The sequence below is a fragment of the Danio aesculapii genome, chromosome 17 (assembly GCF_903798145.1).
Source record: "Danio aesculapii chromosome 17, fDanAes4.1, whole genome shotgun sequence".
NCBI classification, from domain to species: Eukaryota; Metazoa; Chordata; class Actinopteri; order Cypriniformes; family Danionidae; genus Danio; species Danio aesculapii.
This window is the reverse complement of record NC_079451.1, coordinates 18,228,843-18,253,617: the sequence shown is the minus strand read 5'-3', so window position 1 is coordinate 18,253,617 and position 24,775 is coordinate 18,228,843. Positions and strand designations below refer to the sequence as shown.

General features: G+C 40.3%; 1 protein-coding gene across 7 annotated transcripts in view; it reads left to right on the top strand.

Moving 5' to 3' along the window:
- The window catches only part of gphna (gephyrin a), a 194,389-nt gene that overhangs the window by 146,359 nt on the left and 23,255 nt on the right, over window positions 1–24,775 (top strand). For 4 of the 7 annotated variants that reach the window (XM_056477362.1, XM_056477361.1, XM_056477365.1 and 1 more), the window contains 3 exons: window positions 4,502–4,544; window positions 4,638–4,775; window positions 23,723–23,815. In XM_056477362.1, coding sequence (XP_056333337.1) covers window positions 4,502–4,544; window positions 4,638–4,775; window positions 23,723–23,815 — 274 coding nt within the window. Of the gene's footprint in view, window positions 1–618; window positions 682–4,501; window positions 4,545–4,637; window positions 4,776–23,722; window positions 23,816–24,775 lie in introns of all 7 variants that reach the window. The other 3 variants (XM_056477363.1, XM_056477359.1, XM_056477360.1) reach the window with 1 other exon arrangement.

Genomic DNA, 24,775 nt, shown 5'->3' with positions numbered 1-24,775 from the left:
CTAGGGCAAGTGCTCCATATTTGGTGTGAACCCAACATAATAATGAGCATTTTGGCTACTGCAGCCCTGAAATTGAATTGTATTACCAGCCCTTGTGTTTTCCTCTTCATTCATTCTCCATCTTTAATCTCTCACATGTGTGTGCATGTAGTCACATTCACAATCCCTTCAAAGCTCAGATATAATGATGTAATACACACAAACTCAGGTGGCCATCAGCACTCTGACACTCCCCACCAGCAGCGCAGTGTTTTCTCAGGTGTCCTCTGAAATATCACAGCAACAGAAGTGTGCCGTTGTGATTTTTGCTAATTGTGACATTGTGCCTCTTCCTTGCTAACCTTTGCTACTGTATTTTCCTGGCTGGACGGCATAAATCCCATCTAAACATTAACACCAGGACCAAATGGCGTCCAGTCAGATGTCTCTTCACCACTCATTCGTTGTCATGTCAGCTTGTTGTGTGTAAAACTAAGCGATCGCTGTCTCAGAGAGCCTTTAAAAAACAAAAACAAATAAACAAACGAAAAAATTCATTCGGTTTTCTTTTTTGGTCTCCCAAAGCTTCTCCTTTGCTCTGTCTGTTGTAAACCCTTTTGTTTCTGTTCATTGCCAAAGCTCCACTCTAGGCTGGAGGGGCTCAAAGATGATCGCAGGAACCATAGGACCTTCGACTCGCGAGTAACTATTCCCAACCCACGCAAAAACAAAATAAAAAAACAAAAAAAAAAAAGGAGCTGCTTCCATCCGCAAACTCTGCTTTGCGTCAGGAGTCCAAACTCCTTGCTTTTTACACTCTCCTTCTCTCTCCTCGTCTCTGTTTCTTTCCTTCTCTCTCATTATCTTGTCTGTAGACGTCGCTCTTTTTCTAATGCTCTCTTTGTTTTATTAGCCGTTTGGTGTGTTGGAGTCTCTTGTGGACATTGAGTTCTGTTTCTTAGATCGTTTTTCTCCCGTTATTTTCTGTTCTTTTTAAGTTCGATCTCCATTTAGATGCAGTGTTTTTCTTGCTGTTTGCTGTATGTGAGCTGCGCCTCATCGTTTTCTTCCTCTTCCTGTCTTTCTCTAACTCTTTGCTCTGTGTCGATCATTGATTTTTGTCGTGTTGGTGCTAGTCTGTTGTAACTGGATCGTGAGTAGAAAAAGATTTGGGACTTGCTTGTTTGTCTCCCCCTATAGGCCAGGGGCATTGCGTCTCAGCACGAAGGACACATAAAAGGGCTCTTTTTAACACTTTCATGCAGTAAATCAAAGAGTTAATATTCTGTCAACTTCTAGCCTCAAGTCAATGTGTATTTTTTTTGCATGGAATTCGATTGCCCTGTCATACCATTACTCTTGGCCTAAGGGAACTCCTTACTTTATGATACTTTGTATTGGTAGATTCCACAGTTACAGCTGAATGTATTATCAAATTTGCTGTTATTATTATTATCTTAAAATTATTCATGGCACAGAAATGCGGGTTCCAAGGGGGCTAAATTAAACCAAATGGGTGGGAGTGATCGAAGGGAGTTTCATCACGTGGAGCATTAAGCTGTTAAAGTCATCATGAAATCTTTTATTTTTCCTGTCTACATCAAATCAAACTTGCAAAAGGGATTTTATATACTTAGAGTAGAAACTTTAATGTTTCAAAAGTCTGTGAAATTAATTATTTGCTCACAAACAAAGAATGAACATTTTGCCTGATGTCATATACATTAACAGATCACCGCTTGTATAAGTTGATATGCTTCTAAGGCTGAACTTGACCTTTAATGTCCAAGTTCCAAAAATTGCAGGATATACAGACTATGGCCCAATCCTTTTTGCGCCCCTTCCCCTTTCCGCTTGGCTCTTGAAACAGAGTGTGAAGGGGAAGGGCTTCATAATTTAGCCCTAAGAAATGGAACACCACTACAGCATCTGTACACGTCATCATATGTCATCGCAATCTCTTGCTTCATATGAGTTTGATAATCATGACTTTTCTGACAGGGTATTCGAGCATCATCGAGTGACAGATGTGAAAGTATGTTGTGGGACTGCTACAAAGGAGTTAATATTATGGATTATAGATTATAGCCAGATTTAGCTGTTTTTATTTGACCTTTTTTTATTAATTTATTTATTTTTAAGTATGACAGAAAGTTTTTCTTCTTCACTTTCGCCAATTAGTGAAGTTTTTTTCCCTCTCCGCTGTCGCCACAGGCTTGCATGGTTTGGGATCTGTAGAGCTGCGCATCGTTGGATTTGCTCTTCAGTGTTTGGACTCTCAGTAGTGATTATTAAACCACACTGAACTGAGCTAAACTGAACTAAACTTAAACACTGAAAACTGAACTACACTGTTCTTATTTATTATGACCTTTTATGTGAAGCTGCTTTGACACAATCTACATTGTATAAGCGCTATACAAATAAAGGTGAATTGAATTGAATTGAAAAATACATGAAAGCCGTTTTGAATGTAATAAAAAACATATGCTTGTTTGTTATAAAAATTCATAATAATGACAAAAAATACAAATTTTACCCCTTAGCCTTCCCAATACCCCTACCCCTCGTTTTGAGCTTGAAGGGGTATGAGTGTCCCAATTCTCTTTAGAAGGTGTAGAGCTAGAGGGGAAGGGCTAGATAGCCCTTGAAATGGAGATTTTTCAGGACCACACTCAAAACCAAAGGGTACGAAAATTTCCCAGAATACACCAGCTATAACGGCAGCATGGCTGCAAACGTAAGTCAGGAGATACACAAATTAGTATTTTTTTTTGTCATCATTATGAAGTTTAAGAACAAACAAGCATATGTTTTAATACATTCATAATGGCGTTAGTGTTTTGCCGTCATACAAAAAAAAAAAAAAGATTAAAAAAAGCACAAAAACTCGCAGTCTATAATCTATTATAATAACTCCTGTATAACAGGAGCTCCTGTACAACATACTTTTACATCTGTCACTCGATGACACTGGAATACCCTGTCAGAACAGTCTAGTGGCTGGGAATGATCTTTTTACAGTGTCTGGAATAATGTTAATGTAGTTTTCGTATTGATGAATATGGCCACGGTGTAAATACACAGTACAGTTACAAGCTTATTGCCAAATTATATCGTTATGATAATATGATATTGTTGCCTTCAGTGATGTCCTGATTGATAAATACCAAAAAATAATGCAACTGGAATAACTACAGCAGTCGCTATCGTCGAACTCGAATAAAGTACAAGCTCGTGATGACATACCATGACGTGTGCTGGTGTTGTAGTGCTGTCCTATTTCTTAGGGGTAAAATTTGAACTTCACCTTCATACTTTGTTTCAAGGGCCAATGGGAATGGGTAAGGAATTGGGATGGGGCTTATACATTTATTCAGAATCACCCTTAAGAGGCATAAGGTCTAATTGAATGTATCTTTTATTTAACATGTATATTGTGAGATGTAGACTGCTGAGTAAAATATGCATACAGTTGAAGTCAGAATTATTAGCCTTCTTGAACTATTAGCCCCTCTTGTGTGTTTTTCCTCAATTATTGTTTAACGGAGAGAAGAAATTTATTAAAACATAAGAGTTTTAATAACTCATTTCTAATAACTCATGAACTTTTCCATGATGACAGTACATAATATTTTATTAGATATTTTTCAAGATTCTAGTATTCAGCTTAAAGTGACATTTAAAGGCTTAACTAGGTTAATTAGGTTAAGTTACAGTAATTAGTCATTGTATAATGATGGTTTGTTCTGTAGGCTAATAATATTGACCTTAAAATGGTTTTAAACAAATGAAAAACAGATGTTTTTCTAGCAGAAATAAAACAAACAAGACTTTCTCTAGAAGAAAAAATATTATCTGAAATACTGTGGAAAATGTCTTGCTCTGTTAAACATCACTTGGGGAAATATTTGGAAAAGGGGGAAAAAATCACATAAAGACTTCAACTAAATAATGTTGGATGTTGAAGGCCAATTATCAGGATCCTAGACAATTCCTGGTGCATTATATCATCGACCCCATCACAATTATGCAAAAAAAAAACATATGGAAGTCCTGTGGAACCATTGATTTTCACTTCAGGCTATTGTTGGATGCTCTTAAAGGCATCACATAAAAGATTAAAACATTTCATGTTGACTTTAATGTCTGTTGCATCAGATAATTTTCAAGAAATAAGTTGTTTTGGGCATTATGAAGTTACAGCTTTCCACACTCGCCAAAGCATTATTTCAAGACCATGATGATAATGATAATAATGGCAGTAGGACTGGAAATGTTGTTTTCATTTGGTTCATTTTCAAGCTAGTTTCTTTTGGTTGTTTCGTCTGAATGTGTAGATGATCATTCTGATCTTTATGAATCCTGTCAGTGGAATGCTAACTCTCCTGGACGGAGGATGGGGCTCCTTTTGTGCTCTAACTCTTCATGTCTCTCTTTTTTTTTGTCTTTCTTTTCCCCAATTCCTTTCTCTCTCTCTGCCTCATTCCCTCTCATTCTGTCTCTCTCTCTATATCTGTAGGTGCAGTCACGATGCAGCAGCAAGGAGAATATCCTGAGAGCAAGTGGGTGACCGATTGGCCATTTTCACTCTTTGCACAGGTTTGCGGATCTGAGAGCATGTTTAAGTTCTCTCTCTCTCTCTTTCTTTATCTCAGGTCACAGTGCTGTAGACATCACAAAGGTAGCTCGGAGACACCGCATGTCCCCGTTTCCCCTCACTTCTATGGACAAGGCCTTCATCACTGTGCTGGAGATGACTCCTGTCCTGGGTACCGAAATCATCAACTACAGAGGTAAGACTCTGTTGCTCATATCAAGCCTGAGCTGACTTAGTTTGGCTAAATTAATCCAAATGAAAGATAATATTCATCGTTTAGGAATGTCAAACGTTCTTTTTGTTAATAATGCGCTTAATTAGTTTAGCGATTCATATTTATTAAGGATTGTATAACGTATTTAAAAATTTTAAAACTTGGTGAAGTAACTGTAAACGTGAAAAAATATGTTACGAAATTATGGGCTTTGTGGATTAAGACTTGCTGTGTAAATTGAGGCTAATATGAATTGTAGCTTTTTATTATTATTATTATTATTATTATTATTAATAGAACATCGATATTAGCAAAAATGAGTCTGCTCTTGTTCTTGTATATCTTTAATTATTTTGGGTACTCAGGAAATGACTAAATTGGGATTAAAGATCTGCTTCATGAAAGGTATACACTCACCAGCAACTTTATTTTGTACACCTTACTAGTACCAGGTTGGACCCTCTTTTGCCTTCAGAACTGCCTTAATCCTTCGTGGCATGGATTCAACAAGGTACTGGAAATATTCCTCAGAGATTTTGGTCCATTTTGACATGATAGCATCATGAGGTTGCAGATTTGTTGGCTGCACATCCATGATGCGAATCTCCCGTTCCACCAGATCCCAAAGATGTTCTGTTGAATTGAGATCGGGTGACTGTGGAGGCCATTTGAGTACAGTGAACTCCTTGTTATGTTTAAGAAACCAGTCTGAGATGATTCGCGCTTTATGACATGGCGTGTTATTCTGCTGGAAGTAGCCATTAGAAGATGGGTACACTGTCGTCATTAAGATATGGACGTGGTCAGCAACAATACACAGATACTGTTGGCTGTGGCTTTTACACGATGCTCAACTGGAACTAATGGGCACAAAGTGTGCCAAGAAAATACCCCCCACACTATTACACCACCAACACCAGCCTGAACCGTTGATACAAAGCAGGATGGATCTATGCTTTCATGTTGTTGATGCAAAATTTTGACCCTCCCATTCGAATGTTGCAGCAGAAATCGAGACTCATCAGACCAGGCAACGTTTACAAATCTTATATTGTCCAATTTTGATGAGCCTGTACGAATTGTAGCCTTTGTTTCCTGTTCTTAGCTGACAGGAGTGGCACCCGGTGTGGTCTTATGCTGCTGTAGCCCATCTGCCTCAAGGGTCAAGGTGTTGTGCATTCAGAGATGCTCTTCTGCATACCTCAGTTGTAACAAGTGTTTGAGTTACTATTTCCTTTCTATCAGTTCGAACCAGTCTAGCCATTGTCCTCTGGCATCTACAAGGCATTTGCACCTGCAGAACTGCGGCTCACTGGATATTCTCTTTTTCTGACCATTCTCTGTAAACCCTAGAGATGGTTGTGCGTGAAAATTCCAGTAGATCAGCAGTTTCTGAAATACTCAGACCAGCCCGTCTGGCACCAACAACCAAGCCACATTCAAAGTCACTTATGGGTGTTTTTATGCCTGCCTTGATTAGTTCGGTTGAATCGCACTAGAGTTCGTTTTTCCTCTTGGTGCAGTTTGTTTGGACAGGTGTGAATGTAGCAATCGCACTCAAGTGCGCACCAAAAGCGGACCAAAAAGTGCTCCTTGACCTCCTTAAAGAGGTGGTCTCGGTACGCTTTCAAATGAACCCTGGAGCAGTTAGTTTGTGTTGAGAACGTGATCTGAATTGTAACTGACCCAACCACAAAAAGTACTGCGCCTTTTTGGACTAATCTACCTTCCGTAGGCCGATGCGCTGTGCATTTTGGGGTGTGGAAAAAAAATATTTGTTGACAGCGCTTTAACAACAATTTTAAACCGAGAGAGAGAGAAAACATTACCTGATGGATCATTGGTAATATTTCCAGAAGATGACCATGTCGCAGTTTAGCTAAATTAATTCACGCCTCCTTCTAAAGTGACTGGTGATGTGCCTTCGCCCTTTGCAATGCATTAAAACACAGTTTTCCAGCTGCACTTCATTCTCGAAATGTATAGTTTGTCTAAAGTGATGTATACAAACTATATAGTATACTATGACAAGGGATGCAATCAGCCAGCGCAGTCGTCCCTCCATAGTAAAAAGGGACATTTTGTGTCTGCCGGTTTGTTCACTTGCGGGAGTTCCATTGGCATTTTCCCACATGTTAATTCTGACCAATCGAAAAGCAGTTTAGGAAATGCTAGTCGGACAAAAAACAATCAGTGTGGTGTGAAAAGGACCCCAAAACAGCAGAGAAACGCTACAATGTATCATTAGTTGCCCTTGGTCCGGACCAAATGAACCGAACCACAGATGTGAAAGCACCCTAAAACACCTTTCCTTCCCATTCTGATGCTCAGTTTGAACTGCAGCAGACCATGGCTACTGTTACGGGAAGCAGACGGACAAGGAAGGTGAGTGAGTTATTAACGAAGTTTATTTACAACATATAAGCACTTCAGGAGAACGGAGGAGAAGTGAGTGGAGTCTGGTTGTTTGTAGAGGTCCTTGGTGGAAGGTTGGATGACTGATACTGAGGGAGACCGAATGCACACACCAGAGGGCTTGCGGGGAAGACAGAATGACGACAAACACAAGGCAGACAGGATACCGGGAACACTGGACAAACTAGGAGAGACAGAGAGCAGATAAGTACAATATGTTGATATCGAGGGCTAGTGATTACCAGGAGGTGTTCACTCAGAGTCCGCTTCGTAGGAACGAGACCGGACACTGAGTGAAGTGAGGTGTGTGCTTATGTAGTGACTATAGGTGATTGGGTGCAGCTGTGTGTGGTTAATACTCAGGTGATGGTGATCTTTGCGTGATGCTGGTGGAAGAGCCTGGCCAATCCGTGACATTACCCCCCTCCCCAGGGCCCGTTCCTGAGGGCCTATACCTCCGACGCCGTGGTGGTCTACCACGTCCACGAGGTGCTGGAAACTCGGGGTGATTGGAGTGGAACTCCTCCATAAGTGCAGGATCTAATATATCTGATCTGGGGACCCAAGATCTCTCCTCCGGACCGTATCCCTCCCAGTCGACCAGATACTCCAGATGACCACCACGATGTCGGGACCGTAGAATGTCCTTGACCTTGTAGATGGATCTGACTTCCGACATCAGTGGGGGAGGAGGTTCCTCTTCATGGCCAGGCTCTGTGGAGGGAATCAGAGGGTCGTGAAAGGGTTTGAGGAGTGACACGTGGAATGTGGGGTGGATTCTATATTGAGGTGGTAACTGTAACTTAAATGTGACGGGGTTGACCTGCTCCAGGATGGTGAAGGGACCAACAAATCTGGGACTAAGTTTTCGGGGAGGGCAGTCGCAGGCGGATGTCTCTGGTGGAGAGCTAAACTTTCTGCCCCGGCGCATAGCTAGGACCTGGAATCCTCCTCTTGTCGGAGACCTCCTTGGCTCTGCGAACTGCCCTCTGGAGATGGTGATGAGCATCGTCCCAGACCCTCTCGCTCTCCCGGAACCAGTAATCCACTGCGGGGACATCAGAAGGTTCGCCATCCCAGGGAAAGAGTGGAGGTTGGAAGCCCAGAATACACTGGAATGGCGTAAGTCCGGTGGTAGGTTGCCGCAGGGAATTCTGGGCGTATTCCGCCCAGCCCAGAAACTGGCTCCAGGAGTTTTGATGACCGTGACAGAATGTTCTGAGGAACCGCCCCACTTCTTGGATCTTCCTCTCTGTCTGGCCGTTGGTCTGTGGATGATAGCCAGACGAGAGGCTGACGGTCACACCTAGGAGTCTGAAGAAGGCTTTCCATAGTCTGGAGATGAACTGGGGTCCTCTGTCCGAGACTATGTCTTCAGGTAACCCAAAGCATCGGAAGACATGGTTGAATAGGGTTTCGGCGGTTTCTAGGGCTGTGGGCAGACCCTTCAAGGGAATCAGACGGCAGAATTTGGAAAATCGATCGACAATGACTAAAATGCAGGTATTACCTTCAGATGATGGGAGATCTGTCATGAAGTCAACTCCTAGGTGTGACCAGGGGCGGTTTGGGATGGGCAAGGGATGGAGTTTACCTGCAGGTAGATGGCGAGGACTCTTCGACATAGCGCACTCTCTACAGCCTTGAACGTATCTCCTCACATCCCTCGCCATGTGCGGCCACCAAAAGCGTTGGGATAGCAGCGAGAGGGTGTTGTTGGTCCCGGGATGCCCAGTGCCCAAAGATGTATGGGTGGAATGAATCAGATCTACCCGTTGGTTTTCAGGAATGAAGCGACGATTGGGGGGACAGCCCGGCGGAGTCCTGGATTCGGGAGTGGCGATGACTGTAGGAGCGGACCAGGTGATGGGACAGACCGTGATCTGTTCTGGGAGGATTCTGGCTGGGGTCTCCATGATTTCCGGCTGATCATAAATACGGGAAAGTGCGTCCGCTCGGATGTTCTTTGACCCAGGTCGGTAAGATATGGAGAATTGGAATCGGGAGAAGAACAGGGACCATCGGGCATGACGAGGACAGAGTCTTTTGGCTTCTTTGAGGTACTGGAGATTCTTATGGTCTGTAATCACCTGGAAAGGATGTTTGGCTCCCTCCAGCCAGTGTCGCCATTCTTCCAGGGCAAGCTTGATAGCCAATAGCTCCCGATTTCCGATGTCATAGTTTCTCTCCGCCGGGCTGAGCTTCCTTGAGAAATAGGCGCATGGATGGAGTAATGCTGGTGTACCTTGATGTTGTGACAGGATGGCTCCCACTCCAGTTGTCGAGGCGTCTACCTTGACCACGAACGGGATTTCAGGATCGGGGTGAGTCAGGAGTGGAGCTTGAGTGAAGGCTTGTTTGAGGGTTTGGAAGGCTGCATCGGCTTCGGGAGGCCAGGAGAGTTTCTTGGGGTGGTTTTTGAGTAGGTTGGTCAGCGGAGCGGTAATGAGACTGTAGTTGTGGATGAATCGTCTATAGAAATTGGTAAACCCTAGAAATCGCTGGAGTTCTTTAATAGTTGTTGGTTGTGGCCAGGAGACAACGGCAGTGACCTTCCCCTCGTCCATGCGAACCCCTTTCTGATCAATAATGTACCCCAAGAACTGAACAGACGGTAGGTGGAAGGAGCATTTTTCAGCCTTGAGGTACAATTGATGGTCTCTGAGGGTTTGTAGGACCTCCGCAACGTGGTGGCGGTGTTCGGCCTCACTCCGGGAGTAAATCAGGATGTCATCAATGTAGACTATGACGGAGATATGGAGGAACTCCCGGAGGACTTCGAGAATGAAGTTCTGGAATACGGAGGGGGCGTTGACCAGACCATAGGGCATGACCAGGTATTCGTAGTGCCCTGTAGGGGTTACAAACGCCGTCTTCCACTCATCCCCCTCACGTATTCTGACCAGATTGTAGGCGCTGCGGAGGTCCAACTTCGTGAATACCTTGGCGGATCGGAGTTGTTCCAGGGCCGCAGGGACGAGAGGAAGGGGATACCGGAACTTAATTGTTCCTTGATTCAGAACTCGATAATCAATGCAAGGACGCAGCCCTCCATCCTTCTTGGCCACAAAGAAAAAGCTTGAGGCAGCGGGTGACGTGGACTGGCGAATATACCCCTGACTCAGTGCTTCCTGAATATACTCCTCCATGGCCTTAGTTTCCGGAAGGGACAACGGGTAGATCCTACCTTTGGGCATAGGAGCGTCTGGTAGCAGGTCTATGGCGCAGTCCCATGGTCGATGTGGAGGTAGCTGGGAAGCTCTCTTGGGGCAAAAAACGTCTTCATATGCGGAGTATATCTTCGGGATTTGAATGGATCGTTTATCGACTGGACTTTCGACAGACGTGACATAGATGGTAAGTGGTTTCTGAAGTTGAACAGGTAGGTCGGGAAAACATCTGGTTTTGCAGTCTTCACCCCATTTCTTTATTTCTCCTGTGCCCCAAGAGAGGATGGGATCGTGCTTCACCAGCCACGGGCGCCCTAGAATGATGTCCATAGATGCACCCTCCAGAACCAAAAATTGGATCTCCTCCTTGTGGAGCAATCCCACTTGGAGATCGATAGGTTCACATTTGCGATGGACACGTGCCTGGGAATGGATTGCGTTGGTTATGGGTTGGATCTGGTAGACGTGCATCGAGGCTTCGGTGTTAAGTTGGAGCTGGCGACAGAGGGCGTACGAGATGAAATTTCCAGCTGACCCGGAGTCGATGAGGGCCGTGACTGAAACAGATACAGAAGGGGTAGTTAACTGGACATTGGTGGTGAGAGGATGCATTTTTTCAATGGGAGAACTGAATACACTCACCAAGGGACGTGCTGGACGAATGGGACAGTCCAGCCTGACATGTCCTCCGGCACCACAGTACATACATAGACCCCGGGTCAGCCTCCTCTGTCGCTCAGTGATGGTGAGTCTACCAGATTCCACGATCATTGGTTCAGGTTCTGGAGGGACTGCTGGCTCTGGCGAACGGAGGAGTGCTTGGGGTACAGGCGGAAGATCGTGCTGGTAGGCCCTCAGACGATCTGAACAGCGGAGGGATTGTTGGATGAATTTCTCCAACCCCAAGGTATCATCGAGGGCTGCTAGCTGTAGTCGGAGGCTGGGCTCCAGTCCGAGCCGGTAGGTGGTGAGGAGAGATCGCTCATTCCATCCGCTAGCAGCAGCCAGAGTACGGAACCGGAGCGCATAATCCTGAGTGGACATGGCTCCCTGTTTGAGATGGTATAACTGTTCTCCAGCTGCTACTTCTGCATCTGCGCGACCAAAAACCTCCTTAAAGTACTTGATGAAAGCTTGAATGGAGCTGGTTACCGGCCCAGACTGTTGCCAGATGGTTTCTGTCCACCGAAGAGCCGACCCAGAGAGAAGGGAGATGATGAACGCGATTTTAGACCGATCTGTGGGATATAATTCAGGTTGCATGGTGAATATTAGAGAACATTGTAGAAGGAATCCATTGCACTCCTCCGCCCCGCCAGAGTAGGGCGCTGGTCGAGCCATGGGACTGGATGAGTGGGTGGACGGTGAAGAAGTGCTCGGTGCTGGTGGTGCTTCGGGAAGTGGAGTAGATGGCAATAAAACTCTCTTTAGCGAGTCCACCAACTCCTGAATGGGATCGTGAGTGCTCATGCTGTTGATTGTAGAGGTCCGGTCTTCTGTTACGGGAAGCAGACGGACAAGGAAGGTGAGTGAGTTATTAACGAAGTTTATTTACAACATATAAGCACTTCAGGAGAACGGAGGAGAAGTGAGTGGAGTCTGGTTGTTTGTAGAGGTCCTTGGTGGAAGGTTGGATGACTGATACTGAGGGAGACCGAATGCACACACCAGAGGGCTTGCGGGGAAGACAGAATGACGACAAACACAAGGCAGACAGGATACCGGGAACACTGGACAAACTAGGAGAGACAGAGAGCAGATAAGTACAATATGTTGATATCGAGGGCTAGTGATTACCAGGAGGTGTTCACTCAGAGTCCGCTTCGTAGGAACGAGACCGGACACTGAGTGAAGTGAGGTGTGTGCTTATGTAGTGACTATAGGTGATTGGGTGCAGCTGTGTGTGGTTAATACTCAGGTGATGGTGATCTTTGCGTGATGCTGGTGGAAAAGCCTGGCCAATCCGTGACAGCTACATGCCTAAATGCATTTAGTTGCTGACATGTGATTGGCTGATTAGAAATTTGGATTAACAAGCAGATGAACAGGTGTACATAATAAAGTGACCAGTGAGTGTACATTGAGTTAGAATTAATGCACTTCATTTTAATCACCAAGTGGTACTTGTTATATATTAAAAATGATTAAAATATGTGTTTCTTAAATAGAAATGGGCAAGTTTGCTTGTAATATAAACTATTGGAATTTTACAAATCTGTTTTTAATATTCTAGTTTACGCCATTCTCTGAAAAATGTTTGATTCCTTATACATTGTATATAAACCAGTTAAAATTAAGAAGCAACAGAATTAAAAAACAACAAGGGATCATTTGAAAGTGTCATGCATGTTTAGTATTAAACAATCGGACTCATTTGAGAAAATCGTCAACAAATTGAGGGATTGCACACCCAAATATCAGCATTCCTGTCATCATTTATTCACTCTTATGTTGTTACTATTACACTTTCTTTCTTCCATGGAGCACACAATTCATTTCGTGGAATGTTTTTGCCGCTCTTTTGGTTTCAATGAAATGTGAAGAGCCAAACAATCTATATTCAAAATAAAAAAGAGCATTTTGTTTTAGAGAGACACTATATAGAGGCCATGAATAAAATCTTTTGTTCTCCTCGGAAGAAGCAAAGTCATGCTGGTTTTGAAAGGGGCAGGGGTGAGTCAATGGTGATGATTGTTTTGGGTGAACCATCCACTCAACATGAAATGCTGTCCCTCAGATAGTACCAAAATGGGTTCTCATTGGCTGTTGTACTGTGTGTATATAGGCCAGTAAGTGCTGAAGGCATATAGGCACCAAGCTCTTTGCTTTGCTGGCTTTCAGCTTTTTGCTTTTTCATCTTTCGTGCCTGTAGCTCCTCATCTGTCACACATCTGTTCACTCTTTCTTTCGCCCTATCATCTCTCCATCTCTTTGGCTTTAATCTTGTCATCCATTCCGTCCACCATTCCGTCCTCTGTTGTTTTTTAACTCGCTGACCTCCTCTCAAGCTTTGATGCCATTGTGATCATCTGGTCCTGTGGTCAATTTACACACAAATTCAGTATTTTTGGAAGATTTTCAGTCACTCACAGTTGCTCGATCCACTTGAACATCACGAGTGGTCCAATCCCCCCCGAGTTAGAGAACATCCCATAGTTTTTTGTTTACTTTATAGCTGGCATACTAAAAGCTGTTTAGCCCATGCTATTGTTTTTGATGGCTCTTCTTTGGTTTTTCATGGCCATCACTAACACAGAGCAGCTACCCTTGCATGTGGATGTGAATTGTGTCGGGGTTTGAGCTGGGCGTTAAATTCGGTCCTTGTTGTGGGGGATACTGGTAATGCCCATTCGCTAGTGAAATGTGCCCAATGCGTCTGGCAGGGCCCTATACAGGTGACTTGGCCCCTCTACCACGAAAAGGCATCTGGCGCCAGAATGGCTCAAGTTGGCGGAAAATTCCTCTCTGCACTGGCGCCGAAGCGAAAGCAGAGAGGATAGCCCTGGCCAATGCTGCCCACACGCCAAAGTATTGCACAGGTCAGTGAGCACCTTACCGAGCATCTTCATATCCGGCGCACACCTTCGATCATGCCTGATGCTCATCCGGCCCAAGAAATGTGTGGAATAGTCATTCATGCCACAGTGCCATTTCACCTCCAAACCAGCAGAGGGCGATTGACAGTTGATTACAACCACGGATTAGATGGTGGAAAAAGAAATTCATCTCAAATGCTGTGTCCCGATTCAGGCCCTGGATCCCTTCGAAAGATACACACTTAAAACCATAGCCCTCAAGGTCCATGAAGTTCGAACCGAACATTTTTAAGTAACACAGTCTTACCCAGGGGTGTAAAAACCATCCTGCAGAGTTTTGCTTCAGCTTGCCTTAACACACCTATCTAAAATTTATAGTATGCCTAGGGATACCTTGTCAAAGGAGCTGCACCAGCTGTTCATAAGTTTTTGTTTAGACTAGAACTTAGGGTGCTTTCACACCTAGAGTTTTGTTTTAGAACCTGGCACGTTTCCCCAACCTGGTTCCCCAATTAGCGCGGTTCGTTTGGCATATGTGAATCCAGCAATCGAAATCGGATCCGCACCAAATCAATCAGTCTGGGATCGCCTGAATGAGGTGGTCTCGGCTCGATTGAAACGAACTCCGGAGAGGATCCATTATAGTGAGAAGTCCTATTGCTCATCGTCATAAATTAAATAAGCATGCATGACAGCTGAGCGGGACTCATAAAAATAAAAAATAAACCCTGAAACTCTGTCCAATGTGACCAGAGTTTACTCGCACGTGACTTGATTTCGCTATTTTGGTCTATTTAGAAACTTTGCCGTGTGAAGGCGAACCACACCAAGAGCAAAGTGCAACATTGTAACAATTTTAGTAACACTTTATTTTGATGGTCCGTTTGTTGAATTTAAGTTACATTGCATATACATGCAACTAATTCTCATTAAATTATGAGTAGACTGTTAGGTTGGGGTTAGGATTGGGGTTAGTGTAAGTTGACATGTACTTGCAACGTTTCTTATAGTTACTTAAATGTCTGTTAAAGGAGCAATATCAACAGATATTAAACAGACAGTCTGCTAATACTCAAATGGACCATCAAAATAAATTGTTTCACAATTTTAATCCCTGTTTCGGAACAAAACAATCAACTTACAGGTGTGAAAGCACCCTTAGAGTTCACACTAGAAGCTTAGTGACTACTCAATAGTTTGTAACTAAATTTGTAACACATGTTCTTAAGATAGAACGTAGTTAGTAACTAGGCTATTATGTTAGCTAGGCTAGTTAGGATATTTAGGCTGGCAAGTTGTTGAATAACAGTGGTTTGTTCAGTTTACAATCGGAGAAAAAAAAAAATATATATATATATATAAAGGGGGCTTATAATATTGACCATAAAATTTAACATTTATTTAAATATGTAAATCTGATTTTGAGACTTTCTCCAGGAAAAAAAAAAATATATAATAATATATATGTATATATGTATATATACATATATGTATATATATGTATATATATATATATATATATATATATATATATGTATATATGTATATATATATATATATATATATATGTATATATATATATATATATATATATATGTATATATATATATATATATATATATATATATATATATATATATATATATATATATATATATATATATATATATATATATTATATATATATATATATGTATATATATATATATATTTATATATATATATATATATATATATATATATATATTTATATATATATATATGTATATATATATATATATGTATATATATATATATGTATATATATATATATATGTATATATATATATATATATGTATATATATATATATATATGTATATATATATATATATATATATATATATATATATATATATATATGTATATATGTATATATATATATATATGTATATATATATATATATATATATATATATATATATATATATATATATATGTATATATATATATATATATATATATGTATATATGTATATATATACATATATATACATATATATATATATATATATATATTATAAATGCTGTGAAAACTTTCTTGCTCTGTAAAACATCACTTGAAAAATAAGTATTTCACAGGAGAGCTAATAATTTTGACCTTAACTGCACCTGCACAGTTCTGTTCCTGGTCCAACAAACCTCTCTCTGTTATCGTTAAATGCACTTAAAGATCTGGATACATTTACACTTATGACCAGAGCAATTGGGCTTGAATCCACACCAATAAATAAATAAACAGTCCAAGATTGTCTGAACAACTGGTTTGAAAAGGAACTCTGGAGCAGTTTGCTTATAGTGAGAAAGTGATCTTATACAACACAACTAACAAACTCTGGCTTTAATGTATGTTGAGGTATGTACGTTTCATGAAAAGCAGTAGTGTTTCTAATGCCTCCCAAAATCAAATCACTGCTCAGTCTGAAACAACATGACAAAACAAGTGAAGAGTTCAAATACAAAAGCCTCTAAGTGCCATCTGAATTTTGCTTCTATAATGAATTTTTCACTGCCTCCTATGTGTAGGTTCAGGTACTTAAATTTCATGGGAATGAACAGGTACTTTTTTTTATTGACTTTAAATGCGAACTGAACATAAACATGGGAAAAATGCTTGTTTTAGAAGGAAAACTCTTCATATTTTTAGAATTACTGTTCAGAAACAATGGCTTGATTCATGTTCAGAATGACAATGTAATATAATGAATAAAACCACAATATACATGTACAGCTGTTAATCAATTCTAATGGATGACTGATAGTATGGGATTGCCGGTATTACAACAAATTTCGGCGACTCGTTGATTTATTTGATTTTAGTAGGCACTACTGTATAGAACTAATCCATATCCCAATCCTAACCCTAAACCTACTGTTACATAATCAAAGAACTCTTTAAAATGGGTCATCCCTCAATGCACAATACTTATTCAGTCTTGGGATGGAGCCTATGAATTTGGACACAGTTATGGATTGATCTGAGCATGGCTGAATCACAATTTGTATACTTTTGCATACTTGCACAGAAAGTATTGATTTTATGCTAATAAGCAAGAAGCAGGCTAGTTCAGAATTGTCACAAAAGACTCTTTCCACTCAAAAGTAATATCCATACGAGTATATTTCAACATTACACATTACTAAGCCAAATTGGGATTCAGCTCATTAGAGCCAAGTGAATTATTGGAATCTGTTGTTGTTTTTTTCATAGCTTCTTTTACTCATTTGGATATGGCATGGTTGTCATTAATAATTTTTGGCTGTATCTGTTTGGTTTATTCATGGAGAATGGCCTAGTTTGAAGGAGCTTTGTTGCCATTTTAGAAGAAGCCAGTGAACTGATGAATTGCAACGTGTGACGCAACGTTTAGAGATGTACTGAATACGTGCTTGTGTACAAAAACCAACACTTCCAAAACCATTCAAATAGTGGATATCTAAGCTTTTTAATGCAAACATTCAGCACACAAGCGTTCCGACATCGCCTCTTTTCACAAAAGCCACCAGCATCCCAAATGCCGTGCCTTCAATTTATCAGTAACAAGTGTGTAGAGCATCGCTGTTTCCTGACAGATAAAAGTGATGGATCTTCAGCTCATCGCGAGCACAAGGAGGGCAGGTCCAGATCAGCGTAAATAGAGGAAATATCCTCACCCGGCCAAGTAATGTCGCTCGTAAATTTTTGGAAATGCGTTGTTCATACAACAGGATGGGTGTAAGTTATGAGCGGCTGTCTGTTTTAAAACCTCTCGCTGTCACCTCGGTTAATAAAATGAATGTAAAATGTATAAATGCTCTCAGCCTTGTAGAAGATTGGCCATTTACAGTATGCTGAGGTGGGACTGTCTGTTCGGCTGGATGTTGATTTATAAGCAGGAGTTTTCAGTTCGCTGGTATAAATTACCAATAACCTGTGGGTTTGCAGATGTTGTTGTGCAAACCTGTATCCGTATACTGTTAAAGCAGTGGCGTTTGGATGCATTACAGTTTATTACAGTGGTAATTACTGAATGGCAGCGAATACTCTTATGCTTACTTCTCTGAAATGAGTAAAACTAGTTTAAAACAAGACATTTGAACTGCATTCTTATTTAATAACTATTGACTACAATAGCAGTGTTTGCAAATTTATAATGGGTTGGGTTCTTCACAATGACATTCTCAATTATAGGGCTAAAGGGTTAGTTTATACTCTAAATTGTAAATGCAACAAAAAATAACAAAAATAAAATGAGAATTACATTTTTAAGTGGAGAACTAAATCAGTGGCGTCAGTTGAGGGCAGTATAAAGCTTTCTTTAGATATAACCACCTCTTTGCAAAGCTATAATGTTCACTGTGTTTTGTTTTATGATTAAAAAAATCTTAGCATTTTTATTATTGGATGAATTCTTTAAGAGAGCCAGACGTGATGCAAAGGCCAGAATTGCATTCCAGACAGAATACAGGGAGGGATGAAAATTTAATGAAATCATTAAAGGGCCTTGAAAACCCCCTCTTTCAGTTCAAGTCTACCTCAGAATTCTTTTAAAAATGCTTCATGAGGGGCGTGGAGAGCAGAGGGAGGAGTGGCCATGGCCGGCAGAGCAGGGGAAAAAGAGAGGAGCCAACAACTGTTGTCAGTTGGCTCACAAAATAAGACACAAACCGTGAGGAGACCCGTGATTTTACAGTTTACAAAGTTAAAACGCAAAGAAATAAACAGTAATTTAATGTCCTGCTCATACATAACCATAAATTGTTATTTATAATTTTGCTGCTATAAAGATAATCATGTAAACACTATAAGTGAGGAGGACTTCTTTCCTCCTCAATCCCCAAGTCTGAATGCAAACACAGTGGATGGCAGTGCAGCAGATCTCTATATATGTATATATATGTATATATTGCAACAGAGAACAGGTTCATTGGGTTACAAGTTATGAGAAGGTTTAATATCCAGCTGGTTAGTATTATAAACATTAATTAGCTTTTTTTATTTGAATACGATTAAAGTTAATTGAGTGTTAGATAGCACAAAGATAAAATCCCCATCAAACTGCACAGATTTAGGAGCACTGTTCATTTGAGACGACAGCATTTGGTCTGGACTTCAGGCTTTACATGTGGTCTGTTTACGGGCCTGTGCTCAGCTGTGTGGAGCAGATCTGGGCTTGCTGTATTGTAGCTGCAGGGAATCGTTGCAGTTTTACAGTGACTGGGTTGTCAGCGCTCTGCGATGCGTGCTTGTGTACTCATCTCTGTGTGTAGATAACACCGTACCCATCTGTTTGATCTCCCAATCCAGACACGCGCTATATTTAGAGCCTCGTCAGATGTGCTGTTTTAGAGAAATAAGTCTTTTCTAATCAGCCTCCAACCGAGAAGAGGCCTCATTAGCATCAGCTCGCTCTCCCCTTTCTCATTCTCATGCTTTATCTCTACAAGAGCGCTTTTGCACTCTCTCCTTCTGTCTTTTTTTTTTGGTCTCCGTTTATTCTCTCTTTCCTTCTGGCTCTGCCCTATTCTTCATTTCTCTTTCTCTCTCTCTCTCTCTCTGTCTGCCTACTGCCTCTCTTTTCTCTTCTTCTTGTCATGTGTGGGAGGGCGCTTGTTCCTGCCCCAAGAGATCTGCCGATTTGTGTGTGAGTGCAAGTGTGTTTGGTGTTCAGAGGAAACGCCACATATGTGTTTCAGGACATGCTCTCATCCACATTTCATACCGCTTCATTTAAACTGTGTGTGAGTTCTTGGCTTACGTATTAAACTCGACCACAGGTTCTTTATAAGCAGTAATATATTTTTGTGTTTGACTGCAAGTCACACCAGTTCGTAGTTGTATTGTTAAGGCAACAAAAGCAAAGTTTGGTCGCATCAGTGTCACACTGTTATAAATAATTCATAAATATTGTCAAATGTGCCTCTAAATGAAATTGCATTTATGAATTCACCTCAATCAAAACAATGTAATTATAAAAACAGTTTGAAGTTAAAGCGTTCATTATTCAGTACGGTGGCTGAGAAAGCTTAAGGCACTGCAATTTAAGAAAGCACATGCAATTACAAAAAACACCAGAAAATAAACTATCTTCATCAATTTGACAACAAATTGGTCAAACCACAAACAAGTGAAGGAACGCGCAGCAAATTGGTCACAACACAAACAAGTCAAGTTTCTTCAGTTGTTTGTTTTGACCAATTTGCTGCGCGTTTCTTCACTTGTTTGTGAAGAAGGTGGCAAATCTGGATTAGGCGACAGAAGATCTAACATAGATATTAGCAGAGGAGCCACAAAACCTTTTTGTATCTTGCCAGGTCCGAAGAAAGTTGTAGATAACATAAGTTCACTGGGAGTAAATTTTCCACATTGCTAATGAAAGGAACATAGGAGCATAGAGCTTCTTCAATGATCGTATCCAACCAATCATCCCTTTTATCTGCGCAGCCAAATAGTGTAACTGTAAGTCAGGAAGGCCTTTCTCTTTGGTGTTAGTTAGTATTTTAAAAGATATTCTGGGCGCAGAGTTCTTACAGATAAAAGAGCTTATCAATTTGTTTACTTTTTGTTTTAAATCTTTATTTAAGTACTGAGCGTGGATTCTCTCAACTGAGCCTGGTTTCTCTTGAGGTTTTTAAATTCTTCACTTTCGCCAATTGGTGAAGTTTTTTTCCTCGCCGCTGTCGCCTCTGGCTTGCATAGTTCGGGATCTGTAGAGCTGCGCTTCGATGGATTACTCTTCAGTGTTCAGTGTCAGAGCTAAACTGAACTGAACTTAAACACTGAAAACTGAACTACACTGTTTCAATTTACTATGATCTTCTATGTGAAGCTGCTTTGACACAATCTACATTGTAAAAGCGCTATACAAATAAAGGTGAATTAAATTGAAAAAAAGTAACAGGTCAATGACTGAAATAAACAAAAATAATTCTTGGTGATATATTCATTTTTATTACATTAATTCTTCCAAGCAGTGAATTGGGGAGCAAATTCCAATGTTCCAAGTGCTCCTTAATCTTTTTGATAGTTGGGGGGGTAGTTTATGTAAAATAAATCTTTGAGATTAGGAGAAACATTCACCCCTAAATATTTAAATTCAGTCTGAGACCAAGTGAAGGGGCAAATGGTCCTTAGCTTATTAGAAATTAGCATGTTCATTAAAATTCGATAGATTATTTCTGTAACCTGATATTCTCCCAAATTTATTTATCAGATCTAGTGCTGCTGGTAGCATGTGCTTTCTTAAATTGCAACTCGTTAAGCTTCCTCGGCCATCGTAGTATAGGTTGTTTTCACATGACGTCATTGATGATGTGCGAAATTCAGTTAGAGGGCAGGAAGTGATTCTTCTACATACAGTAGGAGTCGCAATCAGAACATCAAAATATTTCTGTTTTATGTTGTTTATAATTGTTAAAATCGGCCAAAATAAGAAATGCCGAACAGCTTTTATAGACTTCCAAAAGTTTTTGCTCATGAAGGGGGGAAAGTTCAAGAAACTGCCTGAAAGACAGAAGAAAAGGCGGCATGTAATAAACATGTATTCAATACATCCATGTCTACAAATTTTTTTGGAACGTGATAATTCGTTTGACAACACCAATAAAGATTATATAAAGACCAAGCTATGTGTAGAAATATGCTAATGTATTATATAAAAATCAGATACAAATACCACCACACTTATACAAACTCTAGGAGAATAAAAATAATGTACCTTGCCATGTAATCACTGTAATGAAATATCCATCTTGATTTGCAGCAATCCTTATTTTTACTAGCATTTTGGTGGAATAAACAACCGTAACGTTAACGTCTATATGCGCAGCAGCGGTGAATGTTTGTTGATGGTACGTTCATCAACCGGACAAAAAAGAAAAGCAATTCTTGCGACAAAACTAGACAGTTATTATTGTGGAGCGCTTATACCCCTTACACAAATAAATAAATAATAATGTAGACTATGAGACCATGCTTTTGTAAGCTTTCATCTGTTATTTCGTGATGTCTGGAAGATGTCCTCATGGGGTGAAAACTAGAGTAATTTATTATAAACATGTTTTTGAACCACATAGTAAAGTTTATAATGTGTACAACTCTTTGTTAATGAATGCTACAGAATACTGCAGTACAGTAAACTGATAAACTGTAATAAATACTGTAACGTTAATGTAAACTGAGGTGCATCGTGTTAGTGTATATTAGAAAACTGAAGCCTATTGAATAACTTATTACTACAGTTGTGTTGTACCACAGCAACAATAGAATTATTATGACAGTTTAATTCAAGTAATTATCTATAGTATGCTTCCACACACTATAGTATTTACTATAGTATTTTTTCATGTAATGAAATAGCTTATACAGTATCTACCACCTCGATGACAGACATTTTAGTTCAGTAGAAAACTCGGCCCTCTTCATGATACAAGGATCATGCCCAACATATGTGGTTATTCTCTATTCATATCGCCTTGGAAATATGGTATAAATCACAAAAATACAGACTCCTCTGTCTCCCAGTCAGATTTTAACTTCCTGCCCTCCAACTGAATTCTGTGTTTCACCAGAATCACGTGATTGAAAACAACCTATAAACTATTTTTTTTCTTTTTTTCTGTTTTATAAATTATGATTTTAAAAAAGGTCAACTAGAAGTGTCACTTACATCTAATCGCTTTGAAAACAACCAGCAAAGAGGAAAAAGCAGGTAGCTTAGAAAGATAAAACTAGCCGCTGTCTTTAACATATCTTAAAATGATTCTGTCTTGAAGGGTTGACCACCAATTCAAACTTAACTTTTTCCTAATCAAAAGAGACTATTCTAGATCAAAATATTCTTCTTAATGTAAATTCAAATAATATCTGAACGGTGTATTTTCATAGCAGTGCTAGCTTCAAATAGTAATACACAAGTAATGGTCGAAATTTGTGCCAGTGTGATATAGCTTGAATGTATGCACTGCTAGTCCCTACTGAAAAAAACAGCTTAAACCAGCCTTGGCTGGTTGGCTGGTGTTAGCTGGACACAGCTGGTTTTGGTTGGGCTCCCAGCCTGGCTAGGCAGGTCAAGCTGGTTTTAGCTGGTCATCTCCCACCCTGACCGGCTAAGACCAGGCTGTAAATGGCTGGAGACCAGCCTGGAAGTGGCCAAAACCCCTCTAAAACCAGCCTGGTTGACCAGCTAAAACTAGCCAACCAGCCTAGGCTGGTTTAAGCTGTTTTTTTCAGTAGGGGTAGGTTTAACAGTTAGCATTATGCTACATTAGCCTGTGTGGCTTGTTAAGCCTGTCTATGTTTAATGTAAATGTTAAAACTGCCCACATTTTAAAAGTGTTTTAGTTAATTGGAGAACATAATATTAACTAATATTGTATTCATTTGTGCCAGTGTGTCGTATGTAAGTATCAGTTGGTGGTATGCTAAGCTAGCAAGCTCATTTATAACTGAATGCTAAATTAGTGGCTTTGTTGACTAGCGGTTCGCTTAGACACTAACCTTTTAGCTTTTAATCTACCAGAATAAACGCTTATTTAATATGATATGTGATGTAATATTCATTCTTTGTCATATTGTATTAGTTCAGAGACAGGGTAGGCTCCTCGTTTGTCTCGTCTTTGCATTTCTGTCCATTTTGTATGGCTGCATGTGTACATTTGCTTTCTCATGTACAGTAGATTTTGCTGGTCTAGACATAATTTCTCTCTTTGATTTATATATAAATATTTCTTTAAAACAAAAATGGTTGAGTTTAGCAAAGCTTTTTTTCTTCCTTTTTCTCTGTTTGTAGATGGGATGGGTCGAGTTCTGGCTCAGGACGTCTATGCCAAAGACAACCTGCCACCTTTCCCTGCGTCAGTTAAAGATGGCTACGCTGTTCGTGGTGAGTACCCATTTCTGCCAAATGGCCTCTTTTCCACTTAAATGGTGCAGTTTTCTTTCCGTACTTTTCCTGGAAAATTTGAAGCATCTCTCACTTTGTATTAGTTTGTTTACACTCATTTAGTAGCCGGACAACCAAAGAACTGATTATATAACTGCATAATCTGCCCTTGAGCAATCTTTTGCACATCAATGTTTTTGTTTACAAGTCTTAGGGCTTGTTCACACTGCCCTGACATTACAGGCAAACACACACACTAAACCAAACGTAGAAATCTCGGACTGAAAATATTGTATTAGCTAAAATATTATTAAATACATTAAAATGTTAGCTGACCCTCACATAGTTTATTTTGTGAGAGTAAGTTACTGCCTTCCGGTAGACAATAGGCTGCCTGTGTGCAGATACAACACACACACACACACACACACACACACACACACACACACACGCACACACACACACACACACATACACAAACATCACAGAACTGATTGCTCATACAAATATGTTCAGTCCCAGATTTCTATGTTTAGTTTAAACGGGTCAGATCCAATACGCGTAGATTTCAATACTTCCCACTACGTGACTTTGCAAGAACACACACAACTTCATTCCCACATATCCCAACACCTAGCGGGATAGACTTGATCATTGAAGCCAAAACCTTGTCAAGAGGCTGTATTTCATATTTATATAATTTACTCTCCCCAACTAACGAATCTATCCTAAATAAGATTAAGATGGACTGGGAATCAGAATTTCAGTTAAATCTCTCTGAAGATTTCTGGGAGGATGCCTTAAAATGCTGTAAATTCGTCATCTAGTTGCGCTAGATTATCACTCATACAATTTAAGGTCCTCCACAGACTACTCTATAGCAAAGAGGAACTCTCAAAGCTCTATTCTGACAAATTAGATAACAAATGTAATAGGTGTTCACAGACCCCATGCAATCTC